Source organism: Carcharodon carcharias, chromosome 23 (genome assembly GCF_017639515.1).
Source record: "Carcharodon carcharias isolate sCarCar2 chromosome 23, sCarCar2.pri, whole genome shotgun sequence".
Lineage (NCBI taxonomy): Eukaryota > Metazoa > Chordata > Chondrichthyes > Lamniformes > Lamnidae > Carcharodon > Carcharodon carcharias.
Window position 1 is genome coordinate 20,773,378 of NC_054489.1, and position 26,255 is coordinate 20,799,632.

General features: G+C 43.4%; 1 protein-coding gene across 9 annotated transcripts in view; it reads right to left on the reverse strand.

Moving 5' to 3' along the window:
• The window catches only part of mpp3a (membrane palmitoylated protein 3a), a 95,386-nt gene that overhangs the window by 67,964 nt on the left and 1,167 nt on the right, over positions 1 to 26,255 (reverse strand). For 5 of the 9 annotated variants that reach the window (XM_041173486.1, XM_041173483.1, XM_041173484.1 and 2 more), the window contains exons 1-2: positions 18,731 to 18,967; positions 5,584 to 5,680 (exon numbers count right to left, since the gene is read on the reverse strand). In XM_041173486.1, coding sequence (XP_041029420.1) covers positions 5,584 to 5,608 — 25 coding nt within the window. In that variant the 5' untranslated portion in view covers positions 5,609 to 5,680; positions 18,731 to 18,967. Of the gene's footprint in view, positions 1 to 5,583; positions 5,681 to 7,798; positions 7,829 to 18,730; positions 18,968 to 26,255 lie in introns of those variants that run through there. The other 4 variants (XM_041173481.1, XM_041173480.1, XM_041173485.1 and 1 more) reach the window with 3 other exon arrangements.

The following is a 26,255-nucleotide window of genomic DNA, read 5'->3' on the forward strand; positions in this document are numbered from 1 at the left end:
CACCCTCTGTGGACTATACTGCAGGGCTCCACCAGACCGCTCCAGGCACCACAACCTCATCTTCAGCATCCCTTGGTTTGCGCCACCAAGTTGCGAGTTGCAGCATGAGCCTCTTTATACCCTCGCTCTGCTGCAGTCTGAGGCCGCTGCACGGGTGGCATCAGCCAAGTCCTCTGCAGGTGGCCCTTGTCCCCGAGGAGCCAACCCTGCAGCCTCTGTGGACCCTGAAAGACGTCAGGGATCTGTGACCAACTGAGAATGTAGGAGTTGTGCACAATCCCTGGAAACTGTGGGCAGATCTGCAGGATGCGTTTGTGGTGGTCGCCCACCAGCTGCACATTCAGCAAATGAAATCCCTTGTGGTTGACACAGTTGACCGTGTATTGTGACGGAGACCTAGCGTCAACTGAGTGCAGTCGATGGCATGCTGCACCTATGGCAAACCCAAGACCTGGGCAAATCCAATCGCTCTTGCATTCTGACTCTCCTGGTCCCGGGTGAAATGCATAAAGTTGTGTGGCTGTCATGAAGGTGGTATCTCTGACCTCATGGATGTGTTTGTGGGTGGAGGCTTGTGATATCCCACAGACTCAACTGTGGAGCCCGGAAAGTAGCCACTGGCGTAGAAATTGAGATCCCTGGTCACTTGCACGGCCACTGGCAGTGGATGCCCTCCATGTCCACGTGGCGCCAAATCCTGCAGTAGCTGGCAGATGTGATCAACCAGTTCCCCAGACATGCACAGTCTTTGGTGACACTGGTTCTTGATCCACCCCCTCCACCAACCCCCACAGCCCACATCCACCACCCCACACCCCCCTACCCTCCACCTCGCATGTGCTTGTGTGCTACATTCAGCTGTAGGACAGTCTTTGCCCCTACCTCAAAGCCGCTTCAACCACAGAGCAGCCTTTGCCCCCACCCCCTCCAATGCACCTCAACCTTGAAGTCTAACAGGCATTCCCTGGCGAGCGCTCCGCAATGTTACTGTGCACTCAGCTCCCAGCTCCCCAAAAAGTGCACCCCTGCCAAGTGCACACCTTTTATATGCTGTTATGAAACATGTCAGCGTGTGATCAAGCCGGCATGGGCAGACAATCCAGCGGTGGGGGAATGAGTCCGGCGGCCTGACCTTATAATGCTATTCTGATGTATTACAATGAGGTTCCCAATGCCTGATGGTGGGAAATGCAGCCTGCCATCGACGGGCTGAGCAGATGATTGCAAATCAGTTTCACGACGTCGTGAAGCCGATTTTTGGCCGCCTTGCCATATTGGCCGCTCACGCCACCGAACATACCCAATGCCAGCAGGCACAGACGATTCCGCCCATGAATTGCTTTCAGCAAATTTGTGGTTGAGTTGTTTATTTCTGTTAATATTTGCAAACACATTAGAGCAATGTACCTACATTTATATAGCATTTTCACAACACAAACTGACCAATAAAACTGTTTTAGTGATGCTGATGGAGGAAGAAATATTGGCAGAGTAAATGCCTGCTCCTCTTCAACCGTGCCATGGATTCCTTACATTCACCAAAAATGGCAGTCACGGGCCTTGGTTTAGCATCTCACCCAAAAGACAACCCCTCTGATAGTTCTACTCTGTTGTGCCAGCCTAGATTGTGTGCTCAAGTGTCTGCATTTGGGCTTGATATCATAACCATCAGGCTTAACTGAGGCTGACATGCGGTATTATAGGCCACAAAGGAAAGATGAGGACTTGAAAAGTCACTAATTGAATTACATTCCTAAAATTGTTTTTTAGTACTTATAGGCCAAAGTATTTTAAATTAACCCCTCCGTGCCATCAGGCTTGTGATCCCCCAGAGTTTATATTGAATGCTGTGCTTGAGAAAATTTGTATGGTGTTACATACAAATAGTGCTACAGACAAATATTGTTATAGACAAATATTGACAAGTTCTTTGGACAAAGCTAGTCTGCGATTTATACCCAATTATTTATCCATTCAGTGTGAGACAACATTCAAATTTCAAGCCAGTCAGTGGGAGAGTTTCTTTTGTGTAAATAACTGCATGGTGGGGATTGGATGTTGTGAAATATGTCAGTTACAAATTTATAGCAAAATGTAACATTCTATCTTCAGTATAAATTGTAATTTAGAAATACACACAAATTAGCTGTAATGGATTCATCTACCTTCATTATTTCAGTTACATGTGTAATGCCCCATGCTGTTCTCCAGCTGAGATCAACCACCTGAACATAACATAGGCATCTATCACTTGTAGATAGTGAAGGAGAAATTGGAAATCCCATCATAATCGCAAGATTATATTTTGATAAAGTTATTTTGTATTGCTGATCTTTAATAACTGAAATAGACTTTAGTTATTAGTTTCAACCCAAGGTATAATTAACAGCACTGTGGGGGTACCTACACCACACGGACTGCAACGGTTCAAGAAGGCAGTTCACCACCACCTTCTCAAGGGCGATTAAAGATGGGCAATAAATGCTGGGCTTGCCAGCAACATCCACATCTCGTAAATGAATAAAAAAAATAGTTAGAAATAAATAGTTCTGAAGCAAAGCTGCATATATACATTACAAATATGCCCAAAATTTATTCTGAGATTAAAGTCTTCTGACATTATGAAAGACCAATTATACTTTACAGTAATCCTTTCTGCAGGATATGTTTCTGCTTTTGAAATTACTGACGTTCAGTGATCAAAGAGTTAACATCTCATGTTTCTAAAAGAAGAAAATTTGGGATGTTTCATTTTATCCAAGTAGGTCATAATAATAGTTGAAAAATGAATTAATCACTTGGGGCTGTTGCAGTCATTATCGCTTAACCTCTACTCTTGTACTTCACTAATTGGCTAATTTAATTACTCTGACCTGAAAACTCCTCTATGATGCAATCCTGATGTAGTTTTTATAAACCTAAAACTAAGGTTTTTCTTTTTTTCCCTCTGCATTTAGATTTTTTTAACCTTGAACTCATAATTTAATATATGAATTAATGAACTTTTAATTTTGACAATTGATTGATCCTTTCTATTTCTGATGTCTTTTTTTTGCTCATTGTGCTCCATTAGGGTCAACGTAGCTCAGTGGTAGCAGTCTTGTTTCTGAGTCTGAACTCTGTAGGCATGCCCCACAATGAACCTCAGTACACATTCTACATTAATAACTGAGGAATTGCAGCCTTATCTGAGGTATTGCTTGAATGTACTTCAAACTCTGACCCCGCCTGTTCATGTCAACAAAAACGGTTTTATGGCCTACAACAGAAAGTTCTGGCATTTTAGCCAAAAACTGATCATTTAGCTATCTGCTGTTTGTGGTATCTTGCTGTGTACAAATTGGCCTCAATAACATTGATCGCACATCAGAAGTAATCTATGGGTTGTAATGCACATTGGAGTATCTTGAAATTGTGAAAGAGGATATATAAATGCAAATTCTTCAAAATCATGTTTTCTTTAGACTGTTTAATTGCCCAGTGGATAATGCACTGTGTGGTACGGGTATCAGTGAGGTCCAAGTATTGGTGTGGAGGTGCCAAAATTGAGCTGGATGTCCTTGATGTGTGGAAGATATCTCACTCTTGTATCTAGCAGCAGATGTATGGAGATACTAGAAGAGGACCAGATTAAATTTGGCTGTACTGCCCAATGGTCAAATAATTACTCAATATCTGAGTATAATTATCAACTTGCAGTTTGAGTAAAACGTTGATGCAGGTCTGGTATCGTTAATCAAATTGACATTAGTGGAAATAAAAAATGGTCAGTTTTTAAAACAGGCACTCAGCTCATAACACCAGATTTACTTTCGAGAGGCTAGCTGAAAATTAACCTCAGCCCTTCCCTGAATCAAGTTGAAGCCTGGCTCCTGGAATGTGATACCAGATGGTTGCTAGTTTGCCAGCATCAATCACTGCATTTAGGAGAAAACCAGGAATGTTTCCTTGTTGGTATATGAGCTCTTACACTTGTGTGTGGTTTATAATTACCTGGCTATCTTTATACTCTCTACATTTGCCCCTTAGTGCTTGGTGGTGGTGTGTTACAGTTCACTCAGGGAATCCGAATTGCTGTGGCAACATGTACATTACATCCATGTTGTAATCTAGAGCTATGAATAGTGATTGTAGAGTCTTTGCATCACATGGCTGACCAGGAACCTCTCTCAACCTTACCACGGGAACCTCTCTCACCCTTACCACGGGAACCTCTCTCACCCTTACCACTTGTCATAACCATATGTTTGAAGGATTTTGCATCCTGATATTCAACCGGTTGGCTTTGTGATCAACACACCTTGACCCAGAGTTTCAGAGGCAGGGATACTACCCATTGCACCATAGAGCCCCTAGCCTTAATATTTACCCACCATATATTCGGAAATCTTTTCATGCAGAATTCACAGCTTTGCTGCTTTCTATCTGCTCGCAGTAAACACACACACCCTTATTTTTATTTCACATTTGAAAACTGTGCAGGACCAGAGTTAAGAGCAAAATACTGCGGATGCTGAAAAGCTAAAACAAAAACAGAAAATAATGGAAAAACTCAGCAGGTCTGGCAGCATCTGCGGAGGGATAAACAGCATTGATGTTTCGAACTTGTATGATCCTTCTTCCATTGCTCTTATTGCAGCCTTTCGCATATTTTCCCATATACGGATTTTTTTTTATCTTCAATTCACTGCCATCGTTCTTCTTTCTTTAATTATTTGACGGCAACCCTAAATGTTACATCAACCTGTGCACACGGATTGCTTGTTCTAAGTTTTGGGAAGAGTTTTGAATTGAGATTAGCCAATGATTCGAATTTCATGTCTTCAGCAGTCTTGTACTACCCCGTCACCCTGCATTTCTAACAAACCATGGGCTGAATTTTGCCCTTGGTGGGCACCGCCCATGATCGGCACCCGAACGCGATTTCATGCTGGCAGACCAATTATGGCCCACCCAGCGTGAAACGAGAGGGGCAGGACTGAGTGCTGCCTGTGCGGCGGGGGGGGGTGGAGGGGGGGGTGGGAAGGCGAGTGGGCTGAGTGTGAACATCACACATGCGCGTAAGTGAGCACTGCATAATCTCCCTGAGGCAGCTGAAGAGACATAAGCAGGGACATGTTATTAATGAAAAATTTTAAAGTTTTTATTTTATTTTTATTTGCTTTTGGAAACATCATCCTACACGCGCCCACCCACCAAGTGAAAATTTCTGCCCCATTTGTTCTGTTTCAGGGATAGGCTTACCTTTCTGCTGTTACTTGCAGTAATCAAATGCCAAGAACCCAGTGAGTAATATGTGAATAGCTATGCTGAGGGTTAATGTCACCAAACTGATAAGCAAGTGAAAGGATAATACTTGGCTTTTAAGATGCATTTTCAACAAAAATTTCATTCCCATGTATCAAGGCATAATTCAAAATTTGGTTAAAAACTGAGGATTTTTTTTAACAAAAACATGGCTACTTTAAAAAAATGGTGCTTGTTTTACAAATTAAGCGAGGAACTCATTCAGAGAATTGTAATTGAATTCTGTTTAAATTAATTTTGAATGTCTTGAGCATAAAGGAAACTGTAATAATGTACCTGCTGCTGTTGACAGAACAGGCATGGTGTTTACGCTGAATCTGAAGGACAAACTTTTCACGTTTCGAGGATGCTATTGCTTCATTCACTGGCAGTCCTGCAGAAGAGGATACAGATCACAAGAAAATGGGTCTACAAACAGCCAACTGCAATCGTTTGTCATATAAATCCACAGGAAGCGCCAGGTTACTTCCCAGTAAACAGAATTTCTGATTCTCAGATTCACAATAATACAGTAGGTAGCGTTCCTGCCAATGAACCAAAAGCAACAGGTTCGAGTCCCACCCCAGGACTTGATGGCCAAGCAAGGTGCATTCATAAGGCAGCCCAATATGTTGATTAACAACCTGCAAATCGTTCCAAGACATGGCAACAGCAGGTGGTAAGAATGGGAGAGATTCCTGGTCAGCCATATGTGATGGAAAGAAAGTTGGAGCCTCTCTCATCACCATCCATCTTCCCAGACTACAGCAAGCATGTAAAAAGTGCATGTTGCCCCAGCAACCCCGAGTGATCTGCCATCACCACCACAGGCCTGGCTGGTCGAGGGAGAAGAAGAAGCTTAGAAAAATATCAAAATGCGACAGGTGCCTTAGAGCAATCCCTGTTCATTGATTATGACTGTCAGTGGCAGATTGACCTGAAAAGTCACTCTGACAAATCTGAGACATCCTGTAAGGTAATGTTCCTATTGCTGAAACAAAGGTAATTATTCTGACAATCTTTAAGCATGAATAGCATTCTTTGACAATACTGATGCACCTAAATCTTCAAAATAAACCTCCAAATTTTTCCTAACATTTTCCCTCCTCTTTTCCCAAACGACACTAATGCCTCCCCAGTTATCATTATAAAGTTACCAATTGCCCTCCAATTCTGTGCCCATTGATGTTTCTTCATGAGTGAAACCTAAACAGTGACTATCGGCAGACTAATCAAATAACTTGTAACCCTGTGTTCACCTAGCACCATGTGCATTCACCAGTCAGGGGTGAAGAAGAATACTGAAACAAGGGTCCTGACAGCAATTGTAGCCTCCACTACCATTCCCAACTGATATAATTTAACTCAGCATAGACAAGGAATCAAAGTCGGGATCTTCTTGGTCTGGGTGGTTCAATATCATGCTGAGCAGCAACATCATGCTGAGCATGCTACACAGTGGGTGGGATTTTTGAGGCTGGTGGGGTGGGACAATAGTGGCCGGACCATAGTTTCACCCCATTGGCTGCAGCGCCAATTTGCCAGCTCCCCCCCCCCCACCCCCAGCCATTTTGGGGAAGGCCTGGTCGGTTCAGAGGGCTATCCATCCTCAAGCACTGGGTACCAGGTTAAGCTTACTTTAAGGCCAGGGATCAGAGACTGACTGGAATTTTCCAGTTGACCTGCAGGCCCCCTGCAGTGTCACTGCTTGGTGGTGGACCAGGGGGCCAAGCGCTCATGGAAGATTCTGAGGACGCCCCCCCTACCTGACCGCAGCAGCTACCGCAATCCGCCAAATATGTTAACACTGCTGTGAGGGCACCGCTTTTGACCCCCAATATCAAGAGCAGTAACCCAAAGTGCAAAATCCCGCCCAGTGTGACCGAAATCTGCAGTATAATGGAAAACAATGTCGCCAATGGATTCCTTATTAAACCCTCTACTGTTGAAAAGTTCAGTGTCATGTGTCGACATCTTAAATGGTTTTATCAACACTCACTACATGCCCCTTTTTGACGTCAAAACTTGAGCAGCGTAGGTAAGGTTCGGGCCAAAGGCATTTGGAATGGAAATGCCTGTTGCAAGATAAGTAACATTAACCTAACAAAATTTCAAGACTGTATTCGGAATCTCATTTGAATTACACATTATGTTTAATTTATTAATCTATGGGATGTGGACATCACTGGCAAGGCTGGCATTTGTTGCCCATCCCATATTGCTAGGAGTAGAAGAATGTGTACCATAACATACCGAATTAAGAAGATCTCGGCTTAGGTTTCTGGTCTGAGTTAATTGATCTCAGCCAAGGTGGCAGCACCCTTCGATTAGGCAGGGAGGTAAATTGGACTGGGTTGCTGCATCTCATTACTGTACAGTGACCCTGGCTGGAAAGTGCGTGTGTGTGTGGGCAGTGACCAAAGGTAGGAACTGTCTTGGTGGTGATGCTCCATACAAGCAAATTGTTTGCAGCGTTGGAGCTGACAGATGAAGATTAACCAATTTACAGTACCTGGAACCGTATCCACTCGTGAGTCAGTACCTTCGAAAGAAGTGGAGACAAAAGGAAAGAATATTGGGCAATGGGCAAAGATGAAAAGCTACTAAACAGCTTAGTTTCTAATTCAGTGTCCAGTGTGCAGGATGATGTGATGGCTATCTTAAATCTCAGCATATAGGTTGACCCAATGTATAGCACAAACCTATTTCTCTGGCCCCAAAAATCATGCTTTTTGCATATACTCGGCCCCCATTTTGCAGCCACGACATGCTCTACTTGCATTAGTAATCAGCCTCAATTTTTCATAGCACAAATGCATGTTTTAGTTAGGCACCTTATAACTGGGAGCAAGGGGTCAAGCAGGCAATACAGGCTGTGTTGCGAAGATGCACAGGGGTTTTTTTAGAAGCACCGTTCTTTGCGTCAGATGCTGAAGACATTTCAAAATGGTGACCACTCAAACCCACGCTGGCGGTCCGCTTTTATACTTGGTGTATAAGTCAACCCCTGTTTTTGAAGGGAATTTCCCAGGCTTCAAAGGTCGACTTCTGTGCTAACATCCATGACAGCTTGTATTCCTATGTTTTTACCTGGTGTTAAGTTTAGGATTAACAATTATCACATTATCTGGAGACAGATAAATAGAGTAAAAAATGCAATATGGAAATAGGCTGTTCAGTCTAAAGAGTTCCTGGTGTTTATACTCCACATAAACTGCCATCCAAATCCCATGTACCTGTAGCCCTGGTTCCATATCCCTTCATTCCCATTTCCTTTAACTTATTTTTAATTGTTGACATGAGCTCAGAAAATGTTGATGTGGTTGCCTGGCAGAAGTTGAATGCCCTTCTGTTACCATGGAGAAATTGTGACTGGGCAGATGTAAAGCTGGCATGGATTGCTTGGTGACCATCTAACTAATTTTATAAATTACATTAATTATATTTGAATTAAATAAAAGTAATTAATGTCTGAGATTTTCAATCATAGATACGAGCTTGCTAAAGACTTTGAAAATTCTGATATCAATAAATAGCCCTGCATATGAAACACTATCTCCAACATTCATGTGAAGTAAATTTCATTAGTACAATGAATGATGCTTTGAATTATTCCCACTACATCCACCAAATATCAGCTGTGGCTCAGTTGGTAGTCTCTGAGCCAGAAGGTTGTGGGTACAAGTCCCACTCCAGTGACTTGAGCACAAAAATCTAGACTGACATTCCATTTAAACTGAGGCCCCTCTGTCTGATCTGGTGGATGTAAAAGATCCCATGGCACTATTTCAAAGAAGAGTTGGGGAGTTGTCCCTGATGTCCTGGCCAATATTTATTCCTCAATCAACCTCACTAAAATGGATGATCTGGTCATTATTGATGCTTGTGGGAGCTTGCTTAGTGCAAATTGGCTGCTGTATTTCTTATATTAAGACTGTGATTACACTTCAATAGTACTTCATTGGTTTTAAACTGCTTTTGGGATGCATTGAGATCATGAAAGACACTGTATAAATTATTTATTTTCTTTCTTTTAAAATGAGAACAGTGCCTTATGATTGAATGGTTCTTTTATTTTTCTCTTTTAATAATTATTCATCTCACAGCTTGGATGTCTCATGTGCAGCCCTCTTCCCTTATTATCAGTGGAAAGGCAGGCAAACTCATCCCAGAAGAATAATCCACAGAATCCTTGAATCAACCATTAAGAGTGGTGAGGATGGTACAGACAGATGTTGCCAATTTTCCCTTTCCCTAGCTCTCCAGGAAGAGGTTTGTCTCTGCTGATTCACTCAAGTGATCCGAGGAGCTGCGTGTGTGTAGAGAAATCACAGCTGTTAACCCTTGGTTTAGCCACCGTGTGGTATAGCATTACAAACTACAAGAAGCAGCCCTCCCCACTGCTCCCTGCTGCCTTTAATAATCTGATCTAAATCCACACAACCATTGCACTCTGTATTTTGTTAGATTACACACCAGCTACAAAATATTCCTCGGAATTATTACCATGTTGTAGATTTTGAGTAAAATATAAAGAATAAAGTAATCAATAATTTAAAAAGACTGCATGCAGTTTTCCCGAAGGAACAAGCTAATGATGTTTTGCATCATTTTCATGTACCATCATTAAATACGGTTCCAAATGTTTTATGCTATTCATGGTAAAAGTAATTACTCAGATTTGCCAAGTCTACCTATTATGCAGTACAAATACGGCCTATTGATATTCATTATAAGTAGGCTGCCCCTATTCCAAAGGAGTTAGATTATTTAGAAGCAGTAAGTAAATGGGCACTGAGGATCAGCATTATAAAACAGCAACATCAATTAATCACGCTGATTAAATTAATCATTGTACTGTCATCATAGCCTTTTAAAATGGTGGCAGTTTCCAGTGTGTTTGCAGTGTTCTTAAACAATTTCACATACAATGAATTCCAATTGCGGTTTGTGAAAGTGGCTTGAAGCAAAGGGAAAGTTAACAATGCCACACAACCAAATCAGAAAAGGGAACATTTACTTTATGATTTCAAGCAGATTTCAGTAGTATTAATCTAACCCCTTTCTAATTGTCCAAAACAGTTCCTTTTCATTATTCAAGTAAATGGGATTCTTTCCATAACGTTTAATGAGATATCCCTTTGAGATATTTGAAACAAGGGGGAAGATTTCCATACAAAAAATGTGGGACAATTTTGCTATATGCAGTGCACAGTGGAAATCACATTTTTCCATCCCCTCACTTCCTTTCTTCCCAAAAAATGTTCCAACAGGATTTTGTCATGATTGGGCATAGTTTATTATCCTTCAGTTTGAAGTAGTCCTACCATTCGCTTGAACAACATTGTGTTTAATGCCTACTGCAAGCTCCCATTGGGGTTAGATATGAGGCAGTCCATTCAGTGCGGTGAACAAGAGCCTAAAATGATTCTATTGATTGGGTTTTATATGGAAAGCATTGGATATTAATTCATAGACCTGTTATGAAGCAAAGATCATTTTGCAGAAATTGATCACAGTGCCGTTTCCCATAATAAGGGAGGGGCGATGGTGGTGTGGTGATAATGTCACTGGACTAGTAATCCAGAGGCACACGCTGATGCTCTGTGGACAAAGGTTCAATTCCCACCATGGCAGCTGGTGGAATTTAAAATTCCAAAGTAATAAATCTGGGAATTGAAAGCTAGTCTTAGCAATGATGCCATGAAATCTATCATTGGTTGCCATTGCTTCATCAGTGCCCATTAGGGAGAGGAATCCTTCATCCTTACCAGGCCACACCATGTGGTTGACACTTAACTAATCTCTGAAATGGCCTATCAAGCCACTCAGTTGTACCAAACCGCTACAGATACCAGATAAACTGCAGCGGTTCAAGAAGGTGCCCTTTCTGAGGGAAATTAGGGATGGCCCATGAAAGAATAAAAATATATATAAATATATACATATATATAGGGGCAGTAGGGTAACTTGACCTTTGGAGGGAGTGGATATTGGATTGGTTACCTGTTATGCACTCTGCCTTCCCTTTTCTTTTGTGTTTCCACATGAAGAAGCAATTTGAACAACTAACTGGAGGAGGCAAACCACTCCCAGCTTGTTTGCAAGCCTGTAAAAATTGGGGATTGCTCTCTCAAGGACTGCACTGAGCAACCCGAGAGGAAACGGGAAGTGTAGATGATGAGCAGGGCCAGCCCATCAATGAGAGGAGATGGAGGAGCTTTGACAAGGTGGCTTGGAAACCAATCCACAGTGGCACTGATGCAGCATGAGTGAGTGGGGTGATGAAATAGATGTTTAATAAAGCAAGTGCAGCCTGTTGAAGGACAAGGAGACTTGCCAACCAAGGAATATCCGGAAAGCTATCATGTCGATGGGTTCTGACCTGGTTTGAAGGACTGTATCGTGGCTAATTTTACACACGTGTGCACTGGGCATCAGCGAGGACTGTGTTGGCCATGTTTCTGTTAGGAGCTTAGGCTACTGGAACATGTGTGAGCACAATAGGCAGTAAAGCTAGCAAATAATGGCTGTTTGTACAATGTAGCAATAGCCATTTTATATAAGCACTTGTGATAAGTGATTTTCTAAATTAGGTGACTCCCCTTTTCCATCTGCTTCCCTTCCTGCACCTCCCTCAACTTGCATCTTTTCCTAAGTCTGTAGCCTTCTGATGCTGAAATTCTCTGATAAATCTGGGAATGACTGGGTTGGGAAACCCTGCTGGACTTTTTTCTTCACTCTCCTGTCAATTATAATTGAGTTGGATTGTGAGATGGCGTTTAAATCCCAAGCCTCCAGCTCCATGTACCTGTGGCAGGGTTGCCAGCAGAAGCTGCCTGTCTTGCTGAGTGTTTCCAACTTTTCTGCTTTTAAGATTATGAAGAATTAATCATTGTCAAGAAGTGTTGGAGGGTTTGCGGAGCACAGGGATCCATTCATAAGGTTACTTGGAAAAGTTCCTGGTACCCGATCAGACCCTGTCAGTAAGTTTCACTTGTCTAATGAAGAGCAAAACCCTAAATTATAGGGGACCTGATCTTTAAAAGGTAAACGAGTTAGCTCGTGCAAACTGCAAGCAAATACCATGTGAAAAAATCCCCAGGAGTATGTCCAAGCACTCGTGAACCAAGGAATCATAGTCCATGGTCAGTCAATGCTTGCAACCTCTGGTACTTTCCAAACGTCAACAGCTTCTAAAGAGAAGGGAAAGCACTTACTAAAAAAATTGATAAATTAAACATTTCTAATCAGATAATTCTATGAATCAACATCTTAACCTGGCACTTCATAGTTGTACAAGAGGTGGGTGGAAAGTTTAAAGACTACAGTTCAATAGCAGAAAGCTCCCTCAATAAGCATTATCCATATAAAGTGCGTGCATATTTTTTGTAAAGCACTTGTTGAAATTCCATGGAGCAAAATATCCAAGGACTACCGTGTTTGCTCATGTAAATGTCGAGCCTATCACTTTTGGCCTAAAAAAAATAGGGCTGAATTATACGGGGTGGGGTGGTTCCCTCACCCCCAGCTAAGATCTCGGGAGGGGGCCTGCACAGGGGACAAACAGCTGCCACCACCACAGCTGATAAAATTGTGCTGGAGGCAGGGTGGGTGTCCGCTGGAATTTACAAGCCCCTCCTACCTGCAAACCCACCGGCAGGGAAGTGTAAAATCCAAACAGTAATTTTTCATGTACCTAGTGTAAAAGGTGAACTAGTTTTTCAGGGATCAAAGCCCAAAAATTTCAGGATCTAAATATAATCCTGGAGATGAAATGTACGTAGTCCTAAATTTTATAAAATAAATGTTAAATGATTAATATGAATTCTTTAATGTTGTTGGTTTTTACTTTATTCCATTACAATCCAGTTTTTAAAAATTTCATTTGTGTCCAAATCAGACACATTTGCATCCCTCAAAAATATTACCCGTGACTTTTGGCCTAAATAATGGTCTCAAAATTCGACTTTTACACAAGTATATATGGTAAGTCATGTTTTTTAAAAACAGATTTGTTCCTAACAAGTTTGAGAAGTGATGAATTGAGGTTGATATCAAACAGAGCAAGGCAGCTGCTGTGAATTTGGAGAGCTCAAATAGCAAGAGATTTTACTTCTGGTCAGAATTCTTTGGCCTGAATTTTTCTGTCGGTGAGCAGGGGGCGGGGCCCACTTGCCGGCATTGGGGGGAACCCCTGACGTCATCCTACCCTATTTAAATCTTCAGGAAGGCGGGGGCACAGCGAGATCAGCTGTCTGCCCGCCAACCTGTCAATGGCCAATTGAGGCCATTGACAGGATAATTAAAACAATTAAAGGACCTGCCCGTCCAACCTTAAGGCTGGTGGGCAGGCCAGGAGCCCCGGCGGGAAGGAAAAAAAACATGAAACCTCATCCACCGGGGGGATGAGGTTTCGTGTGGGGTTTATAAAAGTTTATTAAAGTTTCAGTGAAATTTTTTTACATGTCCCATCTCATGTGACATTGTCACATGAGAGGGACATGGTAATGATTTTTTTGTTTTTCTATTTTTAAAGTTCATAAAGATGTCAGTGATCTCCCTGAGGCAGCACTTAGCCTCAGGGAGATGTGTGCTCTCTCATGCGCATGTGTGAAACAGCGCACTCTCGCATTTGGGGAACTCCCCCTCCCCCCGCCCGCACAGGGACGCATAGCGCTTCCCGCCGAGTGTCACACTAGGCGGGCTTTAATTGGCCCGCCTACTTAAAATGGCGGCGGGGCCCGTTTCTCTGGTGGGGATCGGCTCCCCGCCCGCCAGAGATTGGATCAGGCCCACCTGCCCGACAGGCAGAAAATTCTGCCCTTTGTGTTTAAGGTGTTATGACCACAGCCGGTGTTAATTGCTGTGCAAACCAATTCCCAGAGGAAAGCTTGGCTTACAGGCTGTACCCTTTCTCTTTTGTACTCTGGAAATGAGAAGAAGGCATACTGATCTCAGCAGCCAGAAGCCCAGTAACATTTTTGGGAATTTAAAGATTAAAAGTAAAAGTTTTATTAACAAGAATAAAAGAAGAGTTAAGCACAAAGATTACAGTTATACAATTAGTTAGTCTTACAAAATATTCCCTCAAAAAGACTCTCTATTTGGTCAGACCCAAAAGTAAACATCTTCCAGGCAACACTCCCTTATAGATGTTTAACTATAAAAATCAAGTAATATTACCCAAGGCAAACTGCTGTAGCTTCAATAATGGCATATCACATGACCTCTAACACTCTTCCACTTTGCTGTGGAAATTCAAGACTTCAGAACAAAACTACTTGTTGCAAACCAAGACTTTTCTGGCTTGACAGGATGGCTGATTCAAACTGCATCTTCTCCCAGCCCAGGGCTACCAGCTCTAGCAGCTCCCAGTCCAGCTCCAGCTATCCTAAGCTCTCCATGGTATCTCTAAAATACCTTTTTACCCCATTCATCTCCATTGTTCTCACCCCTCTTTGAAACTCAAATCCTTCCAAGTATAATGTTTTCATGTCTCTATTGGTCTTTGCTTTCAGGTCAATAAAATATAATATCCCCTCATCTGTTTACCTATGGAACTCCTGCAAGATGCAAACATATTTCTTGATGCCTCTGACTACCCTTTGATATTCAAACAAACTCTCAGCTTATCTAAAAATGCTAACATCTCTATCCTTTTCATGCTTTAAACCCCCAGACAATCTGTCTCTAGTAATTAAATCATTTACATACATACACACACCCTTCTTTACAGAATAATACAGTATTCCCCAAAAACATTTTAAAAAATAACATTCATTTCTCACAAAGTTTAGTTGCTGAAATTGAATGGAGAAGACAAGAAATAGGAGGATATTCTGTGGTGATCCAATATGTATATTTATTAAGGCTTCCATAAAAAAGCCTTTGTGTGTGAGGCAGCCATGGGTTTTAGAGGAAGAATTTACAAACTTTCTTATTAAGCTGAAAATTTAGTATTATTCACCATTAGCTTTGTTTGAGGGGGTGGGGGAAATCGTCCTATCACGGAAGGAATCTGGAAGACAGAAAGATGAAAGAAAGCCAAAACAAGAAGGTTTTGTACTACCAGCCTGCTCATTTTTTCTGTGATTCTGTGTTTTAGACAGGACACTGAGACAACATTTTATATATTTTTTTTATAAAGCGAGGTGCTGTGGGTTAACTGACCGCTCTCTGGAATCTGGGATCGAATTGAGATTGACTTTTGGCTTGAAAGTCTTGCCTGATTCTGGCTGTAAGATTTATATGTAGGGTGAATCTGGGGGAGACTCGACGCGATGGCTTGTAGGGTACAGGCGCACATCACAAAACTGCCTCTAATTTGGTGCTAAGTTGGGCAAATTCATTCAGAGAAGATAAAGGATATCTTATTATGGGGATTGGATATTATAACACGGAAACAAGTTATTCGGCCCAACAGGTCCATGTTGGTAATTACTTATGCATTAGGAACTGCTTTACTGAGGTTGGGGGCTGGGGCATATTTTGGAACATAGTAACAGAAACGTTACTCTGCATTTAACCATTCTCTACCTGTCCTGAGAGTGTTCTATTTCCAGCATCAAGCACCTGGAGAGTAACCCAAGTTTGACACAGGACTGGATATTAATCACTGTAAAACTGCCTCCACCAGGGAATGGGTCTCTTACTGTTTTCCATCTGGATTTAGATCAAATATGCTAAAATTGCAGTACAAATGCACTTCAAAACGCCTGTCTGTGCATAACTGAATCTAATCTAAAATTTTTCAGGGTAAAATCAATTCAAAAGAGGCTGTGACCAGCAAATTAGACTTGATGATTTTCAGATAAGTCACAGTTTAAAAAAAACAAATTTATATTCATTCATAACCTTTCATGAACACAGGCTGTCCTAAAACATTTTACAACCAATCATTCTGAAGTGTAATCATTGTTGTAATGTAGGAAGTGGGATAGTCAATTGGCGCACAGGTAAGGCTCCAGAAAAGGACAATGGATTGAATATCAGGTGATCTGTTTTTAATGTTAGTTGAAGAGCTAAGGCCAAGGCATTGGGAATAGTCTCTGTTCTTATTTGATTCATGCCTTGGGACCTTTTAAAAGCAGCTGCGAGTGCGGACAGACAATCAGTTTAATGACCTGGCCTGAAAGATGGCAACCCTGACAGTGCAGCACTCCCTCAGTGGATTATAATTGCACCAACTCCTTTGATTCTCTTTTCTTCAATTTCTTTTCTCCTATCCTGAAGACTGAGAGACGACTCCTTTACTACATCCCCCAGTTGGCCATTCTCCATCTGCAAAACTGGACAGAGAATGTCACCAAACCTTCCTGCCGAATCCAGTTCTGTCATTGCCCATTGCCCACATACATACATTTTCAATGATAAATCACTGGTAGCAACCAGGAGTGTGAATTCTAACATTTTGCCATATGTCACATGTATTACTTTCCCCCACTGTCTAGTTCCCTCACATAGGGCAACTAAAGGCAACTGGAATAACCCTTCAACAACAACAACTTGCATTTATATACTGCCCTTAATTTGTAACATATTCCAAGGCACTTCACAAGAGTGACATCAAACAAAATTTGACAGTGGCATAAGGAGTTATTAGGACAGATGACCAGAGGGTAGAAGAGGTAAGCTTAAGGATTATTTTAAAGCATGACAGACAATTAGAGAGACAGAGAGGTTTAGGAAGGGAAATCTAGAGCTTAGGGGCTAGGCAGCTGAAGGCATGGCTGCCAATGTTGGAGTGATTAAAATTGGGATGGAGGCCAGATTTGGAGGAGTGCAAGAGATTGCAAAGGCTTTCAGGGCTCGAGGAGGTTACTGAGATAGGGAGGGAAAAAGGTCGTGGAGTGATTTGAAAACAAGGATGAGAGTTTTAAAATCATGATCTTGCCAGACTTGGAGCCAGTGTAGATCAGCGAGCACAGGGATGACAGGTAAACAGGGATTGGTGCGAGTAAGGATACCTGCAGCAGAGTTTTGGATGATGTAGTTAATGTACAGAAGAAGATGGAAGGCCGCCCAGGAAAACATTGGCATAGTCAAGTCTAGAGGCACTAAGGACATTGTTGAGGATTTTAAAAGCAGATGAGCTGAGGCAGGATGAGTTGGTCATTTTTATGGGGGTGGGCGAACAATATTGGTGATGAAGCAGATTTGAGTTTGGAAGCTTATCTTCTTGCTAAGCCTTGGATCAGCTAGGAATTAAACTGAAGACCATAATAATTTGAATCACCCAGTACTGCATCAGGTGGTGTGTTTACCCACTGAAGCACTAGGGAGTTTTTCCCTCTGTTTACTACAGAAACCTATAGGAGGCTCATATAATAGCTAACAATAGTAGAATAATATGTATTTCTTTTGACTTCAGCCTATGAACCCCCTCTTTATTATCAATGAAGAGGCTTTCTGTACACCAACACAGGAACGATGACAAGTTACCAATTGCTGACTTGAAAAATGAAATGTACCCAAAATTACTGGTAGAAAAATTTAACAATTCTAACCAGGACCTAGGATATATTAAATATAATAAGAGATATGATTTGGATTTCACGACACCAATCTGACCTGGAAAAATTACTCATGCTCTCCTCTTGCCGTTTCGGTTGATGTGTGAACCCCTTCATGTGCTTACCGTCTTTCACCAAGTTTACAAAATAACGTATCTGCCGAGAATTTAAGATTTTTGAAAATGTTTATACATTTTCCATCCTGAAACACCTGTTCTTTAAATTGATAATACTGACTGCACTAAAAGCTGAATTAAGGGAATACCTCAAGAAATCATTCCCATTCGCATGAAGAGAGCTCCCCCACACCATTTGTGGCAGCTTTTTCAGGTATTTTTCTTTAACTTCTACATATATTCCTGCTTGTCCAAAGCACTGTACCCAGGGAACGTTGCTTAAAAAAAGAGATTGCTAACATTTGATAGAATTACACAGCAGAGAGGCCAACAGCAGAACTTTTTAAATCTTGAAAATGATGCCATCTGTCACAAACTTCAAGGAATAAAAAATGATCAGATATTTGCCAGACCAGAATTGACTACAGCATTTTCATTAGCGCAATAGAGAGGTAGCTGGGAATAGCTCTGTACTTTCAAATATGGCCTGTCCCCACCTTCCACTTCAATTCACCAACTGATTTTTCTTAGATTGTATCATTATTTATTGTGGGTTTTAACACAGAAGAAATTAAAACCTCCACAGCTGCATTAGAGTCTTCCCTCTTCCGTCCTAATAGGGTTTGATGTGTTGCAACGCAAGTCTCAGCCAAATAGGCTCTGCGAGCATTTAACAATGCCACTGCATAATTGATCATCGAGTTGTAGCATTTAGGACCAGCCAAAATAAAAACACAGGTTGCTAGATTTCTGGTGACATTCTGCCTTACAAAAATCATCAAAATGAAAGCAGGAGAAGATCATGATACTCACAAGAGCCCGTGGTAGCTTCAGCAGTAATCAGCCTGAGATTTCAATAAGCTACGTACATCATACAGTCACAACACAAGTGAAATAAATCCTCTGTGTATCCATTCTGGGTAATTAGTGGAATGTCTCTGCTGTTTTCCTATAGTAAGGCAGCCACTAAGCCTCAGTGACAGGGACGTGGGTGTGAGAACAGCTAGCAACGACACAATTTGACTTATTGTGCCAGAGCCTGATGTAACATATGTGCTGCTTACTGTAGAAGGTTTAGCACTTTTGCAGCCAATGTTAACCCTCTGAGGTCCAAGGTACTTCCACGTTGAGCATGTCTGTAATATATGGAGAAGGCCAATTAACTGTTTCAATGCAGGGATGCTCATGCATATTTTTTCAATGACTATTTTGCATTTGAATCTTTCTTGTTAATTCCTCAATTACAGAATTACAGGAATCACATCTTCTGGGAGATGTATGGTTAACAGTTATTTTAGAAACTGGAGTGGGATATTGTTTTAAAACAAACGTTTTGCTTGCAATAATCCTGCTTTTCAATTAAAACAAGAATATTTTCTCCACTTTTGTTTTCTTTTTTTTCCCTGCTATTCAGATATCGGTCAACGCACAGCAACAGCACTCCAGTATTTTGCTGTTCTTGAGTGAATTCAGCATTTGAATGGCGGGAGGGAAGATGTCATCCCATCTCGTCTTGTCTTGCAGTGATTTATGGACAGCAATACGTATCGGAAGCGCTGGCTGGACTCTGTTCCCCTTTCCTGGCCTGGGAAGGTTGAACCTGCCCTGCTGCTCTGGTTCAGATTCCCTAGCTTTGTTTCTTCAGCCCTCCGCCACATCAATGGAAGCTCAAGTACTCCCTCAACCATCTGGTCCCTCCCTTAGGACCAGCACGAGCACACAGTTCAGAGGACGGATGGTTAAACAGATGACCTGCTTGAATTTGCCTGCACTGCTTTATGACTCATTTTATATAACAGATACATGCTAGAAATACAAAAGGCAAATCTGCAAATGCCTGGGAATCTGAAATGAGATCAGGAAATGCAGGCACTACACAGCAGGCCAAGCAACAACTGAAAATAGCAAGATTGGGCAATATTTTGGTGTAGCCCTTTCATCAGGATTGGCTCCTGAACCTGACAACATTGGGTGACTCTGGGGTCAGAAAACAATACGTCCGAGGGGCAGTGAGGTTTCCTGCTGCCCAATGTTGTACTCCCAGCTGCCACACCCTGATAGGGTCTTGAGGGAACCTGACTGCTATGCAGATGGGAGTATGCCAATTTTTTTTTACTGTAACAAGCGTGAGTTGAATGGCCTTTTATGGTCTTATTTTTCATTAAACATTGAACATGCCGAAAGAATGACTGAGAAAACATCCAGCACTTTTGCCTATTTATAACATTGCTTTTTCTACTGTTGTGGAGAAATTGACTGCCTTCCGAAGCCCCTGTTCCAGTCCTTCAGTGAATTTACCTCAGTTAAATTGTACTGACCCTCCTCCGCTACCTGTTGTAATCTGTGAAGGAAGATCACTACTGTTCAAACAAAATAAAACTGATAGCACACTCTTGCAAAAGTTCACGAGAGGATCTTTGGTACCTGTATGTAGCAGCAGTACTGGAGGTGCAGAAATGATTGGGAAGTCTTGGAGCATCACTTTAAGCAGCTGCATTTGATGTACTAATGAGACTATGCTGTTGATGTAGAGGTATGGTAGGCGAGTGAATCTACAGATCAACAGACTGGCTTTTAAAAGTATTTCAGAATAGAGACACTATACTTGCATCTGAATTATTTATGTAGTAACAACTGCAGATAATTGTAGCTGAAGTACCAAGGACTGAAAACTAAGTTGGCTTACATTCTGAGTTTCCCCCTGCCCTTGTTCTCTGGGGGCGTTAAGTGCTTATCTTTCCTCTTCACCAGCAGGTAAAATAAAACTGGCAGCTCACCACATGAGGAACTACAGAGACAATGCAACATGGTACCATTCACAATGTTAGTACACAGACATGCCCCATCTGTAGACTGGCCAGCATTACCTTAGGTGGGCGTAAGAGATCCCAGTGCACTATTTTGAAGAGGAGCAGGGAAGTTCTCTCTGATGTTCTGGACAATATTTATTTTTCAACTATCATCACTAAATGATCTGGTCATTATCAGCATTGCTGTTTTTGGGACTTGGCTGTGTGCAAATTGGCTGCCACTGGTTACATCACAGCAGAGACTACAGTTTACGTGTACTTCAATGTCTGTAAATTGCTTTGGGGAATCCTTGGATAGCTAAAAGCATTATGGAAAGAAAGAAACGCTTACATTTACTAATTACTAATGTCTGACATTTAATATCTGCATCATGTAATTTAGGAAGTCTTGGCATTAATACTATTTAAAAGATTTTCTGTGTGTGTGCATGTGTGTGCCTGAGGATGAGACATACTTAATTGTGGAATAAAGTGTCCGTCGTCTATTTAGTTTTCTCATTTCATTAAACTTAAGTTTTCTTCTTAGCAATTGTGTTTTCAGCGCCCCACCTCACTCCTAACACCACTCCTGATCACTTCATCATGACATTCTGCCATCTTGAGAATACTCTTTCACGCTGGAGCAGGTTACTTCTGAGAATACCCTCATAGACTAATCCCGAAATCAGCACTTTTACTGATACTGATGCCAACCTAATGCCTGAGTATGGGGATGGTTTCTGGATCAATCTAAGGAGCTGTGCTGAAATACACTCTGAACCTATAGCCAGAGTGAATCCTTGATTCAGGAGCAGACTCAAAATGTCAAGGAATAGATACATTCTGAGCATGATGCTTTTTCTCTCAAGCAGTCTCTCTGCTTGTTTCTTTCTTTAATTAGTAATTCTTGTTGAAATAAGCAGAACCCCCTAAGTTAAGAGATATTCATTATTTAAAATAATATAGAAGATTGGGTACTTTAAACCAAGAGGGATCTCTCAATTTGTCATCCTCCTTTAACTTTAATGTATTTTTTTTAATAATTTGGCACATCCCACCTTCCAAGGGATGGGAATAAATATTGGTCTTGTCAGCAATGCCTGCAAGCCCTAAATGAGAAAGTAAAAGAAATATTTTTTAAAACTGATGGCAGATGGGATCATGAAGGGCACTAACTTGGAGGAGTTAATGATCTGAGCGATATGTAGGAGTTGAATTAAGGTTGCTAGGTGCAGTCATTAGCGCAGGGTGTTTTATTAAATGTGTCGTTACCACAGTATCTGCATTAATTGAGCTTTTCCCTGTTAGAATCTGACAATTCTCCAAGCTATTTCTCTCAATGATACAATTGGGGTGGCAGTTGCGCGGGTGGGGTAGGGGAGGTGGTGGGGAAGGTGGGGGGGAGGCAGTGCGAAGTTGGGCAGCAACTCAAACCGAATTCGACAGAGTGAGGTCAGGGAGATTTTGAACCCCTGGTCTCTGTGGAGTGGTAGTCAGGTTGCTGCTCGAACCCAGCACGATGTGGTTGCTGGCAGGCAGGTGGACATGGGGGGGCTGCTGCTCACATCCCCCATTTGAGGTTGTGCTCATCTCTCCCCACCCTCATCTCACCGTTTCCTGAAGCTGGGCCTGGGCTGTCTGTAGAACACTGGGGCCACTATACCCTAACTTTCTGCTTTTCAAATGCTGCCTGGCCTGCAGTGTAGGAACAGCATTTTCTGTTCCCATTTCAGATTCCCGACGGCTTGCCATTTTTGTTTTATTTGTACAATTCCGTATGTATCTGTTTTGCTGTAATTGCCATCAAAAACAACTGCACCATATATCACATTGAGACTGTGAAACCATCTATCCTGCAGACATTCAAACACTGAGAAGCAATACAAATTAATTTAAGTTCCAGTAGCAAAAGATGCCTATCGCGTTCTTGGTTATTCATCGTCAGTCTACAACATAAATCGCCAGAGGCTGACACTGAGATATACACAAACCACAGCAACATTATTTGATTATTGTTCTAATGGGTTTTTTTTTAAAAGTCAGGTATTATACCTTTTCTAGAATCCTATATTTTTCTTTAGGAAACCTATAATCTTGATCTGTATAGGATGTGTTGCCTTCTATTTTGGAAAGTGTAAAAGTGGAGGCCAATCAGAGAGTAATTCACCTTTAAAGTCAATTGCAGTTCTCCCTTGGTCAGTTGCACTCAAATATAAACGGTGAGCATACAACAGCGGTGCTAACCCGTATGAACCTGGTCTTGGTTTGCAATTGTCCATTTCACAAATTTAAAAGCGGGGCGCTTGCCCTGCAACTTTACACTTTTGTATCTCCGTGGGCAGAATTTTGCCCTCGTCGGGCAGACTTGTCAGGGGCAGGCGGGGGTGGTTGGAAATCCGACCACCGTCCGCGATCAGGGCCCAACCGCGATTTCACGCTGGCGAGCCATCTAAGGCCCGTCCAGCGTGAAATGCAGGTTGTCACTGGCTGGGAAGAGCTGAGCAGGGGTGGAGGCCTGTCAGCCGTAGGGTCCAGTGGCGACCGGACGACCTGTTTAACAACAGCTCAGGCTGTCCCAGAAAGGCTGCCAGGGAAGGACGTCTGTCTGCCACTGCAAGGATGGAATCCAGTGTGTCAGCAAACACCAGATGCGAGAGCAAGTCATGTGAGGATCCCCCGTTTTTCCGACGAGTGCCTCACTGCCCTCCTGGAGGAGGTGGCTGCCAGAAAAGACACCCTTGTCCCCAGAGATGGGAGGAGGAGGCCATCGCACCTCACCAAGAGGGCATGGGAGCAAGTGGCATCCCGAGTGAGCAGCACAATGTGGTGCTGCGCACCATTGTGCAGTGCCGGAAGGGTGAGTACCATGTTTGCATGGGTTAGTGTGTTCAAGTGTTTTGGACTGGCCATCCCCCCCACGCCATGGAGCTCAGGGGTGTTAGATTCTGAGTGCCAACTGTCAATGACACCGGAGCTGGCCAAGGGACTGAGCCCTGGCTGCTTGGACTGAGTGCCTTGCGGCTTGAGGGCCACGACTTGGATGTGCCTTGCAAGGTGCTCCTCAGGTGGGGTTGGCCAGGCTGCAGTGGCGCTGCAGGTAGAGAGTGGACTAATCCATGCTCCTCTGTCCTTTCAGGAGAAATCATTCCATAACAATACTGAGAGGTCGCAGACTGGCGGAGGACCCTTACACTTTGTCATCCTCACCCCTGTGAGCAGGTGGCCTTGGAACTCGAGAGGCGCCATGCACCTCGGTCAAGCGGCCGCGGTGAGGCTGGGGTTTCAGAGGAAAGTAAGAGTGCAGCTCACTGAGGTGAGAATTTCGGCTTGTGCAACCATTATAGGGCAGTCTCTTCACTGATGGGAGCCTCATACCTGGAGTCCCCATTGATCATTGAAAGACAAGGGCACCATGATGCAGGTCTCCATTCTCTCGCCAGGGTGCCTGGCATGCACAGTGACAGTGTGATGACTTAAACTAATGAAATGTCCTTCTTCTCCCTTTTGGGTTCTCCAGCAGGCGTTCGCTGTCTGGACCCTGACAGGCCGCTCCTGACACCAGAGGACCACCATGCTCCTCAAGCACCTGCGTCACACCCACTCTCTGAAGCAGGACCAGTGCAGATACCAGCACCTTGGTGGGCATTAGTTTGACGGATAGTATCTCAGTGCACATTGGTGAGGGCACTTCACACTCGCTTGAATTGCAGGCAGAGGCAGAGAGTGCCCAGGGTGCTGGCAGTAGGAGGATTGCTAGGGACCAGGACAATGCTCAGCCGAAGGCTGATGATGAGCCTCTGGAGTCGTCGATTAGACAGCAGATGCTAGACATCCAGCAGGATGTGTGGGAGGATCTGGCGGAGATCCAAGAGGGTATGCGTGCCATGTCCCCCATTGTGGAGGAGTCCTTGTGGAGCATGAGCACTGCATTGACCCTCATTGTTGAGTGTGATGCCTCCTCCATGTAGAGAGTGGCGACTATCATGGAGAGACTGCTCCAGGAACAGAATCAGGGTTTCCTGGGTTTGCGCTTGGACCTGCAAGCCCTAACACAGGCACTGACCTCAGCTGGTCAGTGTCTGTGTGTGAGATGGATGGGGCACCCAGTATCCCAGCTAGGTGCTCATCCATCAATAGTGAGCAGGGAGGTCCAGGGTGACCTCATGTTGGCGCATGAGCTGCTTGTCGTCTCTGCGGGTTCCTCTCAGGGTGCTCTGGGTGATGGCAGCAGCTCCTCTGCCCCTCTGCCAGTGATCATGGTATCGGATGATGCTGCGGTGACTGGGGAGTTGCCAGTCATGGCACTGGCCGCTCCTTCCCAGGCTCCTCTAGCCAGAGGATGACGGCCAAGGTCATCAAGGCCAACAGGACAGCAGAGTCAACAGGCTGTCTCCAATGCTGGTGCCAGCGATGGGAGAGTGCCTAGACATAGCACCCATAAACGTAAGTTTAAAGCACCTTAAGCACAAGAGGGACTGGTCACAGGTCATCTTTTGTTCCCCTATTTTGTTTTTTTTCATGGAGTGACTACCGAACCGTTTATTTTCTGTCCAAAACAATGTGAGTTCCAACATAAAATTAAATTTGCTTTTGTGCTATTGGCTTGAGTATGCTTCATTATGTAGGTGTAGGGTAGGCTAATATGTCATGCTGGACGTGGGTGGCTCGAACCTTTGTTGCATAGGCATTAAGTGTATCTTGGGGGCCAAAGAAAGGGTCATTCCTTCCGCCTTGGACTTCCTACCGGCCCTGCGCCCCCTGTCCCTGCACCTCTCCCCCCACAGGTCCCTACCCTGAAAGCTGCACTGGGACATCTGGCCACCTCTCCCTTCTGCCCCTCTCTTCCTCCGAGGAGATGCCTCCAGTGGAGACCACAATCCCCATTCCCAGGGTAATGGAAGGCAGTCTGATACCTGGAAGGGACCAAAAGATCCGAATCCTCTGGGGGCCTGGAAGACACCAATGAGTCCAGAAATGAAGCCTGGAAATGCTAAGAATGAAGCACCGATCAGAGAATAAGGTGCCAAGTTTCAATAAGCCACCAGGAGCAAGTTATCTCCAAAACTACTGACTACTCACATTGACAATGCTGCTGACCCTTCTTATCCCGCCCATGGATGAGGTTTTGCAAATTGTGGCCTGCCCGCCTGCCCGTTTTACCCGGGTGGCGAGCGAAACCTCGCAGGGGTAATGTTAAATCAATGTCAATCGGGTTGTCAAGGGCCTTAGCTGGCTTGTTAACTAATGGCGGACGCGGGTCTGACTCCTGCGGGTGCCCACCGAGCGAAGTATCATGTGGGTGCACGATGACGTCGGGCGCGTAAGAGCTCGCTCAGCGAAAAACTCTGCCCCATGTTGCCCCCTGCAATCTGGTAAAATAGAGACCATTTGCAGGTAACTCTCCCCGAAAAAGAAAACCCCTCTGTGCAAAAGGCAATTTGCTGACTTTGTGGTCCCAGTGGAGGAACCTCAATCAGCAAAGACAATGGAAGCTTTTCACATGCACGAGGCACGATTTTCCACTGCATGTTCTCACGGGCAAGGCTTTT